This window comes from Parambassis ranga, unplaced genomic scaffold (genome assembly GCF_900634625.1).
Source record: "Parambassis ranga unplaced genomic scaffold, fParRan2.1 scaffold_68_arrow_ctg1, whole genome shotgun sequence".
NCBI lineage: Eukaryota > Metazoa > Chordata > Actinopteri > Ambassidae > Parambassis > Parambassis ranga.
The window spans coordinates 276,773-288,815 of record NW_021144811.1 but is presented as its reverse complement, the minus strand read 5'-3'; the positions used below and the strand labels follow the sequence as shown (position 1 = coordinate 288,815).

Genomic DNA, 12,043 nt, shown 5'->3' with positions numbered 1-12,043 from the left:
TCAAAATAAACAAAGGTATATTTAAAATGTCTCTGAAGCGCATGATCTTTTAATTCATTTATGCACACAAACCAACAGCAGCCTCCACCTCCTGTCCACTGACGGCTTGTAGGCATGCTGATAAATTAGTTTTCTGATTACATGAGAATCTCATCCTGAATACTTCTGTCCTGACTGAGTCCAGGTTCACCTGCTCATCCTCAGCCATCTCCTTCCTCCTCATGGTCATGGGATCCAATGGCCTGCAGGCCTGGGGGCTCCTCCAGCGCCTCCTGTTGCATGTGTTGGATGGACACCATGCCGGTCAGGAGGGCATAGCTCAGCATGGCGCCCAGAGCCACCAGAGCAGACAGGATTTGCTTTCTGCGCTTGTTAGGGACGTGGTCGAAATCTCCACCTTCAGAGTGAGAGGACATCTTCTGACTGGGGCTCCCTAAGACAGTGAAATGGAGAACGTCAACTGTTTTTTGTTTGATTACTATAATGTGAACACTGACAACACTCTGACATAAAAGCATGGATAGAATGAGAGTTTCTGCTGGTTAATCCTGTGTCACTGACATGTGACATCCTCTGATTGGATATTCATCTGAAGCCTCAGAGCACCATTGTCACACTTTTGCTGATAAAATAAATTCTACACAACCTGAAACATGTAAATCATAGACTTCTATCTCCACACAGTAAACAAACAGGTTCACATAGCATCAGTGTTCTTAAAGAATATCTGCATGGGGGTGAGTGTTCAGGTATTAGAGGCAGGAGATGGGGTTGGTCCTCTCACCTCGACCCTCTCTGGGGAAGTAGAGCTGCAGGATGTTGGTGCAAAATGTCGTCAAGTTGTCAAGGGATTTCAGATGCTGCTGCAGTTTTCCATTGGGCAGTTTGGACTTCAGTATGGGCGCCAGATTACCAAACACGTAAGCGTCCAAAGATGAAGGTCTATAGAAAAATTGAAACGTGCCCAGGAATAACTCCACCAAAACATTCTATTGTCAAACGTGTTTCTGCAGGAAAAACTTACGAGTCTCCAAAGAAGAACTTGTGTGAGCTGAGGCGTTGTGATAGCAGGTTCATGCACTCGGCAGCATCACGGTACAACTGGGAAACACAAGAAGACACACCTTACCACCACACAGGCAACATCAATGTCTGAGTCTGGGGGGAGTGCTGCTCCTTCACTGAGCGCCTACTTTGATGCACCATCACCATCTTCAGCCAGTCCTCAGGACCTACAGGAACTGTACTGAGAGTGTGTGTGTTTATCATGACGGTAGCTACATAGTCTTCATATCTCTCCATGATTACCACCTGTGGGTAAACTCTGTGACCCAGAAATGCTCCATTTTCTGCAAAAAGACTAACTTTACTGTGAGCGAGCACAGAGCTTGGATCAGGACACCTGGACTGACAAAGACACTTTATAACCAACATTGTGATGCCAGTCATCTCTGATGGAGAGCTGAGGCTTTCTGGAACCGGCTCACTCAAAGAAAGCCTGGCTCTATCAAAATTTGCTTTGGGGTATACACCCTGGACCTCTGTACACTCCAAAACATGGTGATGACATAAACATGTCTGGACTTTTTTCAAAGACACTCATTCTCTGCATGAATCTGAGACAGAGGAGGACATGCCCACTCACAAATAAGAACAGAACGTTTAGACCCTCTTTAACAGCAAATAGCTGGTCCATGACTGGATCATCACATCAGGAGGACTCATGAACCTGACACACTTTAATTAGTGAAAGGACCCGAGTAGGCGCACACACCAGCAGTGGCATCATATAAGGTTAAAAAGGTCCTTCACATATGACATCAAGACTGAAAGCTGTGAAATACTCGGCATGTTTCAGACAACTGAAACCATCAGAGGAATGATGGCCATAAACTGTACATGAAGACCTAATAACCACAGTGCAATGGTGGCCACGGTGTGCACCCAAATAAAATGATTACTTACAGCTGAGTAAAGATGGAACCACTCAGCCCCAATGACTCCTGAAATCTTCACCTTTTCCACAGCGACACAAAAATACTCTTCTTAAATGATGTTTCCCAAAACCGGACTGTGACCTCTGACCTTATCCAAGACGGACTTTTTCCTCCACACCAGCAGTTTTCCAGTGCAGAGTTTTCCTGTCTGGATGTTTTCAGTAGTCTGGACAACACGTGGAAACAATCTGCATACAGACCGCTGCATGATGTCATTGCAGAGATTTGAGTCATTATCTCACCATTTGTTCTACTAAAAACTGATACTGTCCAACACCATGGGGCCGACACGCTTCAGAAAAATGCATTTCTTCTTTCAACACATTAAAGAAGGACCCTACAGAGAACGTTCCTCTCATATAATTTATATTCCTAACCTTTAGAATGTTGCTCATTTTTCCTGCAGATGTTCACAGCGATTTTTTAAAGTGCTGAGGATTCCAGCATGATATCAGTGCCTAAGAAGTTCAGTTGTGCTCAGTTAGTGTGATCACTCCCTCATCTGTAAGCTGCCTGATAAACAGAAACTCTTCCAAGCATGCCCTCACCTCCTTCTCCAGCTCATCTCCAGCCTCCAGACTCTCGTCTCCGCGCAGCAGTCGCAGTTTCTGCAGCTGATGGCGCTGCATTTGTCCTGGCATGAAAAAGTTCAGGGGGAAAGGCATGTGCTCAGCATACCAGCAGCGAGTCACGTCCACATAGTTTTTTGGCTCGATCCAGAATGTATAGATCTACAGCAGAAGACAGCAGGAGTGATGAGCACAGGTTTCACTGCACTAACACTGTTCAAGAGGAAGACCACCTCACCAGAGCTGGCACCAGTTTCTCCTCCATCAGAGAGATGAAGGCCAGGCTGTCGGCTCCCTCCTTGGCTGACAGGTCGTAGTCTGCATTATATTTCTGAAAAACAGAGTGTTGGAATATAATTATGGTCGACTCTCAGAGTTCAGATGAAAACTCACAGCAGAGGTGGGTTTATGCTGATCCAAACACAACAGTCAGGCTTAGAAATGAAACAGCATGGATTAGGGCAGTAGTTGCCAACCTTGTCCAAGATAAGCCTGGCCCCCCTACCCCAACTCCTACCCGCATACTCAAAGAATAAAGTCATTACAAACTTTTGTTTGCAACAAATAAAAGGCAGTTGTGGGTTTTTTGTTCTTATTGTCCTTCTTTTACACTGTAGCTCTCTCACACACGGTTTTTGAAAACCAAAGTGAAGGTCTACCTCTCTACAACAGAACTTAACTTTGTTAAGACATATCAGTATCTATACAGAAGTCTCTTTTCAGAAGAGCTTAACATGAAACTTTAAGAAGTGAACAGATGAACAGAGTGGATATCAGCACCTACATACAGCTCTGTCACAGATCTCCTTCAGACAACTAACACAGGGATTCACATGCACATCGTGTCAACACAGGTCGGGATTACACTAACAACAAGTTATTCCTGACATTTTTGCCAGTTTATTCATTCATACACGAATGACCACCTTGGGCTTGCAGACCTTTGACCACAGATGGGATGCCAGTCTGAAGGCCTGGTGGACATCAAGTCTGTTTTTGGCTTTTGTTTTTATTGTCACAAGGGCACTAAGTGCTGATGAAAATCAATCAGAACCACTGCACAAACACTGGCCACAGCCAGCACGACAACTGTGACACTGATTGTCCCGAGGAAGAAGAACAGACCTCCAATAGGAAGACCACAGAAAAAGCAGCAGCAGAAACAATTGGCAAGGTGTAAAAAAAAAAACCTCAACCAACTATTAGTGACATCCGCAACAGGCTGGCCAAAAGAGCCTCAGACATTCTTGGACAATGTCTTATGGACTGGTGAGACAAAGATTCACCTTTGCCAAAGTGAAGAATTGGCTCAAGTTCAGAGAGAGACACACGCTCCTCTGTGAAACACAGCGCTCCTTCTGGGACAGGCTCAATAATCTTCACTGATGATGTAACACATGATGGCAGCAGGTCTACAGAAACATTTTGTCTGCAAAGAAAGATTCAACCACACTGACTGGGAGTTCATCGGGGCAAGAAATGGAAGGCTTTAGACTGGTTACAGTCCATTTCTGTACTTAACCTATAGAGAGCATGCATTTCCCCTGCTAAAGAGGACGCTGAAGGGAGCAACCCCCGAAAATAAACACCTGAAAGACCGATCCTCACTTTGCAAATCCTAAGGTTACAGGGTCAGATAAAGCAAAGACCACATAGTATCATTGCATAACAGTGATTTGTTGAGAGATGTGAAGGAGCTGGACCACTGTCAACATGGTCAAATTTGAAGATCACACATTTTCATAAACACTGTAAAAGACAGGAAAATACTACCTGTGGCATTTGTGTGCAAGATATCAATAGTGGTGGTATTTCCTGCTAGAGACACATTACCACTATAACTGGACCAAATATCAGCTCTCCATACAGGCTGGGCAAATCTTTGTGTTCATTGGTTGTCAGCCATTTTTCCAGATAGATTTGATTAGATTTTCTGATTCTATGGAAAAGTTAACCCTATGCAAACACCAGACTCCTACATGCAACAGAGACTTAAACTTGGCCAAAAGCAAATTGACCAAAAACTAAAAGAGATCTGAAGGGGTCATCCAGCTGATGAGCCTGAAGAGGGAGGATTTCACATGGCATGACCCATTCAAAGCAACTACAGACAGAAAACGATCACGGACGGAGATATGATGAAAAACAACGAGGAAGAGGAGGATAAGAATGGAAAGAATGTGACCGTGGTGATAGATGGCGTTAAACTGAAGGAAGCAGCTTGAGCTTCTTTTGCAGCTCTCCTGGTTGTGGAACAACCTACCACAGGGTGAAGGCACTACGCATGCTTTAATGTCTTCCAGCTGCCTGTTATGGGCTCAGACCTCTGCTGAGGGGGATGTGGGACAGAGGAGCTATTAAACTTCAGGTCTCACTGGGCTTAAAAGTTCCTACACAAACAACAGTGGGGCCAGCAGGGGGAGCACTACTGCATATCTGCAGATGTAACCTGAAAGCCAAAAACATATTGGGGTTTTTTGTTTTGATAGACTCTTTCATCTGAACCATTGTTTTAATCTGGGAGGATAAACTGGAAAACGGCGTACAGTGGACGAGTGCGTGGCTGCTGTGGCTGTTTAATGAGCTTTTTCAGTAAACTGCAGAGCAGCACACACACATGGCTGAACTTCTTCCCTGTGTACGTTCTTCATATTTATTTGATGCTTCCTCAGATTAGAACACTAATGTGATAACATGAAGGTCACTCTACATCCATGTGATCACCATCAGATCAGCAGAGATCTTTACAATGTAAAGGTTTTTATACAGTAGTAAATATGTTCTTTAGAAACAACTCAGGGATTTAAATGCTGTCTAGGTATTTAGATATTTATTATATTTCAATTTATCTTTGGCTTCTTACGTAGAGAAGATTGAAGCAAGGCGTCTGGACTTGTAGAGTTTTCTTGAAGACGTTTCGCTGCTCATCCAAGCAGAACTGATGAAGCTGCTTGGATGAGCAGCTCTACAAGTCTACAAGACCAGACGCCTTGCTTCAATCTTCTCTACGTATGATGACCTGGATGACTGAGAATCTTCATCAACATCTTTGGCTTCTATTTGTCTGTAACAAACAAGAATTTCCCCTCAGGGATAAATAAAGTGATTCTGATTCTCTGTCAGAAGTTGAAGGCTTCTCAGAGCCTGACATGTAGCATCACTACCTCTATAGACCACTATGAGGGACATCACACAGACATACAGTCCATGAAACGGATTGACTGTTAAATGTAATCAGCCCCGAGGCATGCTGGAAAGGAGGTAAGCTAACCTGTTTTCTGAGGTGGATGATGATGTCAGAGGGCCGAGACAGAGTTTCCTTCTGATTAGTCCTCAGAGCAGGAAGGGTGCCTTAGGGATAAAAGAAATATAAATAGATCAGAGTTTCTTCTTCATCTGTCTTACTTTGTGCAGCATGAAACTCACCGCTTGGACTCCGCCATGGGTTACAGATCTTTCGAAGTTTAAGAGGAGCTCCAGCAAATTGAGCATAAGCCTGAGAAGGAAAAGAAGTGTTACCATTTACAGTCTCCTTTTTTTGGAAAGATGTTGTTCAGGTTTGATCCAGATTTCATCTTAAGATGTGCTGTCTGTTATTTTTCATTTTGCTAAAAAGGTTCCAAATCTTTCCTCTTACAGTAAGTGTTGCAGATGACTCAGTTCTTCTGTAAATAAAAAATAAAGTAGCTCATTCAACTTTTACAACCAGAAAAATGGTGGAGGAATTTCCTCATAAATGTGCAGCCATGAAGTCAGAGCTCGACAGTGAGGATGTTTGTTCCACAATGAGAGCACAGCTGTGTGTGTTAGCACAAAGACGGCTCACTGACCAGTGTGTGCACATAATGGGAACTCACACATGACAAAGAATGGAACACAGATGGAGCCTTGAAACTACTGTGACAATATAAATCTGCCAGAAAATCTGACCCCATCTTTTCAACTAATCATAAGCAGCCAAATATCAGTGGTTAACAATAACTGAAGCTGGTGATCACAACAAAAGACCCAGAGAAGTGCCGTGTGAGGAAACATTCCTCATGGAGGATCAGCAGAAAATGGTGTTTACTGGGCTCCCTCACACCTGTGAATAACTTTCTCCAGCAGCCTCACCTGATCATTAGTCTTCAGTCTAACACATTATGACACACACTTTATGATGAGGAGGTGTTGGTGTTCACTTTCAGCTGTGTGGACACATCAAGCCCCACCCCTTGTCCACAACATGCTGGCTCAGAGTGGCAACTGGTGTGGAAAAACCTGCAGCTGTGACAGTGCTGTGTTCCAACCGCAGCAAACGACAGCCATCATTACCCAGCCTGCACTGCCGCTCAGTAAAGCCAGCCCAACACAAACACGTTCAATCAGGTTTAGTCCTTCAGCAGTCTGCAGGAAGGAATGCTGTACCCACAGTCACAGAAACTCAACCCTAACCCACAAAGCATTCTAGGTGCTCATGAGTACCAACCAGTTCCAAACCTCCTAACAACAACCAGTGCGCCTGCAGTCTCAGTCGCAGGTCTGATGTTAATTTGATGTTTAAGTAGACACAATGATTGAAATCCTCATCAGAGCCTAACACTACACGGTGTGAGAGGAGAAGCAGCCAAAGGAAGGAAACAGGTTTTTTACTGATCAATGTACAAATGGCAACAGGAAAAGTCCTAGAGCAGCAGTTTAAAGACACTTTGGTGCCATCTAGTGAGAAAAAATATTATTTCTATCCAACCATCCATTTTCGGTACCCACTTTGTCCTGTAGTGCAGGGTCATGAGAGTCTCTATCATGGCTGTGAATGGGCGAGAGGTAGGGTACACCCTGGACAGGTTGCTACAAGTCTATCACAGGGCTAACACAGAGAGACACTCACAGCTACCTCACACAGCTAGCCACCAAGTAGAAGCTTGCTTGCCATTACTCTGGTCTTCAGTTATTTCCACAAATTTTAAATTGGGTTCAGGTCTGGTCTGGCCCCTCTAAGATGATGATCCTGTTCTCTGCCAACCATTTCTTGACCACTTTGGCTGTGTTTTGAGTCGCTGCCCTGTTGTGGAAGGTGTATGTGTATACATGCAAGGGTTTTCTGCAGATTGTCTGGTGTTTTGCTTCAGAATCCTTTTTCATACAGACATTACTTTGACAGGGTTGCCTGGCCCACTGGCTGAAAAACAACCCCAGAGCATGATGTTCCCTCCAAACCTGACTGACGATGTTTTTAGTGTTAATAAAAAACCTTTTCCTGCACACTAAAGCACAGAATCAGAATCAAACACTACATCAGAACTTCCAATAGGAGTATTATACTGTGGGTAATGTTATAACATAGAAGAGAAGATGGTGCGTCGTTCATCATCTCCTTTGTCTTTAATGTTCCAGTCTTGAAGTGGTGAAGTCTTCCTTCGGTGTCCATGCAGGCCAGACTTGCACAGTGTCCACTGGACTGTCTGCCTTGAGATTTTTATACCAGCATCACTCAGATTGTTCCAAATGGCCTTGGTGATGATCCTTGGACTTTTATTAGCGGTGTCTACAAGCCCAGTTGCAGTGCTTCAAACTTTTAAGCAGTATAGTTTTAGCTTCTGCCCCAAGTGGAGGAGTTTGTGTATCTCGGGGTCTCGTTCACGGGTGAGGGGAAAATGGAGCTTGACAGGCAGATCGGTGCAGCCTTGCACATGTCCCACTGGGAGAAGACCCCGGGGAAGATGCGGTGGAGAGACTATGCCTCTCGGCTGGCCTGGGGACGCCTCGGGATTCCCCCAGAAGACCTGGAGGAAGTGTCCAGTGAGAGGGAAGCCTGGGTGTCCCTGCTAAGACCGCTGCCCCTGCGACCCGGCCCCAGATAAGCCGTGAAAATGGATGGATGGTTTTAGATTCCTACCATGTCCTTAAAGGCTAGTCCCCTCCTCCTCCGTCCTCTAAGTTCATGTACAGGGAAAACGTCTTGAACTTTCTATTACTGCTTTGCATGGTAGCTACAGGTACTTGAAAAACATTGGAATGCCTTCATGCCTTTTCCCTTCCTGTGAGCATCAACATCACGGAGCTGGAGGTCCTCTTAAGTTCATTGATCTTGTAATTAAACAGAGACTGACTGACCCTAATGTCCTAGAGCAGGTTTACTTAGAATGCTGCAGATTCACGTCCTGCCTAAGATCAAGGGTATGAATCATTTTGTTTAAATGTAATATATCAAAAAATCAATAGGTTCATCACACAATGTGTTACAGTCTTTTTCTGTTATTAGCAGTCAACAGATTCATGAACTGAGAAGAAATTCACTTTAAGTGAACATGTGGCCATATATGAAGAATGTTGGGTTTACCTGTATATCTGAGAACTGGAGGGAGGAGCTCCTGTCCCCATCAGTCCTAACCTGAACCGACCAATCAGCAGCCGGTAGCAGCATGCTAGTGTTTGATGGGCTAAACCAGCTTCAGCTCAGAGAGACCAGAGGACATCAGTCTGTGTACATTCAGCTCTGATACAGGATCAATACTGGACCTGACTGACCTCCATTTACTCCTGTTTAGAAGTGCCTGCAGTGCGCCCCCTAGAGGAATTGCAGCGTTGACTCCTGTAGAACAGCATTGGCCAGAACCACAGCATGTCTGCCAGCTCGACCGGCAGGCTGGACAAAGTAAGGCCGTCCGTGAAGTGAACGACCCTCAGCGGCACTGAGCTGCAGTTTACTGAACATGCGGGCTCATGGGTAAGAACGGATCAATCCGTTCGATCAATATGTGACAACATGACGCCTTGTTATTATAATTATTCAACGTGTATTTTCCTTTCTGCACATGTGTTGGGGACAAACGGATCGCGCTGTATATGATCAGTGGTAGTGACGGGCAGACTGATCCCTTCATTCACTGACCCACTGATACAGTTCATCTTTCAACAGAAATACACAATAAACCGCCTGTTTATCCCACGCAGTCTGTGACGCCATACGCCCGCAGCTATTAGTGTATCGATGCTGGTGGCCATTGATTAGTCTGACCTGTTTACCACACTCAGGGTGCTATCAAACAGCCGTTAGCGTGCTAACGCTAGCAGCCGTGACTGCGTGTCGGTTTAATCGGCATGTCTCGGTGTGAACTGACACGGCAGAGAGCGGAGGACCGGCTCGATGTCGGTGTGTAACGACACTCACCAGAACCACCAGGCAGTCGGTGCTGACGGACGGTAAACCCCAGTCTCCTTCCCAGCAAAACAACTCGGCGGGCGCCGCCATTTTCAAACAGAGCGGTGACCTTTCACACCGGAAGAGAAGCGCTGCTTCTTCTTCTTCTTCTGTTTTCAGGCGTGCGCCTCTCTTCTCCTTCTTTAAGGAATTCTGTTTCATCCCACGATCAAATACACATTCCAGGATGAAACCTTTGTGACTGACAGAACCTATCAACAGGGTTAGTACACAGAATCAGGCCTGTCTGTGTGTGTGTGTCTGTGTGTGTGTGTGTGTGTGTGTGTGTGTGTGTGTCTGTGTCTGTGTGTGTGTGTGTGAATAACAGAAGCTGAGGATTTCACTTCCTCTTTACCGTCAGTTTTCTTTGACCCCAGTGGAAGAAGACTGAAAAGTGTTGATCTTCTTTTTTACTTCTTTAAAAGTAGCAATGTCACAAAAGTTCATTTTTCTCCTGCACAAAAAACTCCATGAGCTGTGAATGACAGAAATAACAGCAGCAGCCCTGTGGAGGAAGTGTTCAGTGCTGGCAGCCTGATAAGACACACAGCATGCTCGTGGTCAGCATGTTTCATGTTTGTGACTTCAGCTTCAACCGACAACTGAAGAGTAGATGACGTCCACCGGCTCCTTCACACACCTAACGCACAGAAAACAAAGGCAAGGGTCATTCATATGGCACCATTCATACACAATTCAGAGTGCTTTACATAGGATGAACTCACAAAACATGAAATACACACACAATTAACACAGGTAGGTGACAGTGAAGGAGTCTGTGCCACAAACACATGCATCCATCCAATTCATCAGTCATGTGTCAGTGACAGCTGGCCGAGCTGTCCATCCTACCTGCTGCCATGTTTCTGCTGTCTGAACTGGACCGAGGCGTAGCTGACATCCTCCACAGCGCCACCTGCCTTCTGTCCCTGTGGATCCGCAGGCAGCAGGATGCTGCTGTAGACGTCCTCATGCTGCTGGAAACAAAACACAACTCATCAGTAATGCTGTAAATATGTTTTCATCTCAGAGACACCAGGAAAACGTGCTTCACTGTGAAGACATTCACCTTTTGTTCTTCAACTCTCTGATTCTCTGCTGTGCGTTTCCTGATAATAAGACCCACAACATGAACACAACATGAACAACAATGAGACCCACAACATGAACAATAAGACCCACAACATGAACAATAAGACCCACAACATGAACAATAAGACCCACAACATGAACAACAATAAGACCCACAACATGAACAATAAGACCCACAACATGAACAACAATGAGACCCACAACATGAACAATAATAAGACCCACAACATGGACAATAAGACCCACAACATGAACAACAATGAGACCCACAACATGAACAATAATAAGACCCACAACATGAACAACAATGAGACCCACAACATGAACAATAATAAGACCCACAACATGGACACAACATGAACAACAATAAGACCCACAACATGAACAACAATGAGACCCACAACATGAACAATAAGACCCACAACATGAACAACAATAAGACCCACAACATGAACAATAAGACCCACAACATGAACAATAAGACCCACAACATGAACAATAATAAGACCCACAACATGAACACAACATGAACAACAATAAGACCCACAACATGAACACAACATGAACAACAATAAGACCCACAACATGAACAACAATAAGACCCACAACATGAACAATAAGACCCAGAACATGAACAATAAGACCCACAACATGGACAATAAGACCCACAACACGAACACAACATGAACAACAATGAGACCCACAACATGAACAACAATAAGACCCACAACATGGACAATAAGACCCACAACATGAACAACAATGAGACCCACAACATGAACAATAAGACCCACAACATGAACAATAAGACCCACAACATGAACAATAAGACCCACAACATGAACAACAATAAGACCCACAACATGAACAATAAGACCCACAACATGAACAACAATGAGACCCACAACATGAACAATAATAAGACCCACAACATGAACAACAATGAGACCCACAACATGAACAATAATAAGACCCACAACATGAACAATAATAAGACCCACAACATGGACACAACATGAACAACAATAAGACCCACAACATGAACAACAATGAGACCCACAACATGAACAATAAGACCCACAACATGAACAACAATAAGACCCACAACATGAACAATAAGACCCACAACATGAACAATAAGACCCACAACATGAACAATAATAAGACCCACAACATGAACACAACATGAACAACAATAAGAC

General features: G+C 44.5%; 1 protein-coding gene across 1 annotated transcript; it reads right to left on the bottom strand.

Moving 5' to 3' along the window:
- Nucleotides 1–27: 27 nt before the first annotated feature.
- Nucleotides 28–9,870, bottom strand: mtx1a (metaxin 1a). The gene is made up of 8 exons (XM_028398947.1): nt 9,720–9,870; nt 5,993–6,062; nt 5,838–5,917; nt 2,805–2,897; nt 2,546–2,728; nt 1,025–1,101; nt 785–942; nt 28–433 (listed from the first exon to the last, which is right to left on the bottom strand). Exons 1-8 carry the CDS (start codon nt 9,798–9,800, stop codon nt 201–203), a joined length of 975 nt encoding a protein of 324 aa, XP_028254748.1. The 5' UTR covers nt 9,801–9,870; the 3' UTR covers nt 28–200.
- Between the last annotated feature and the right edge of the window lie 2,173 nt (nt 9,871–12,043).

Excerpts from the sequence above, each read along its gene's own strand:
- mtx1a (XM_028398947.1), bottom strand. The coding sequence starts at position 9,800 with ATGGCGGCGCCCGCCGAGTTGTTTTGCTGGGAAGGAGACTGGGGTTTA. Across the intron at positions 2,729-2,804 it reads AGAAACTGGTGCCAGCTCTG|ATCTATACATTCTGGATCGA; the intron begins GTGAGGTGGTCT and ends CTTCTGCTGTAG. Across the intron at positions 434-784 it reads CTTCCCCAGAGAGGGTCGAG|GGAGCCCCAGTCAGAAGATG; the intron begins GTGAGAGGACCA and ends TCACTGTCTTAG.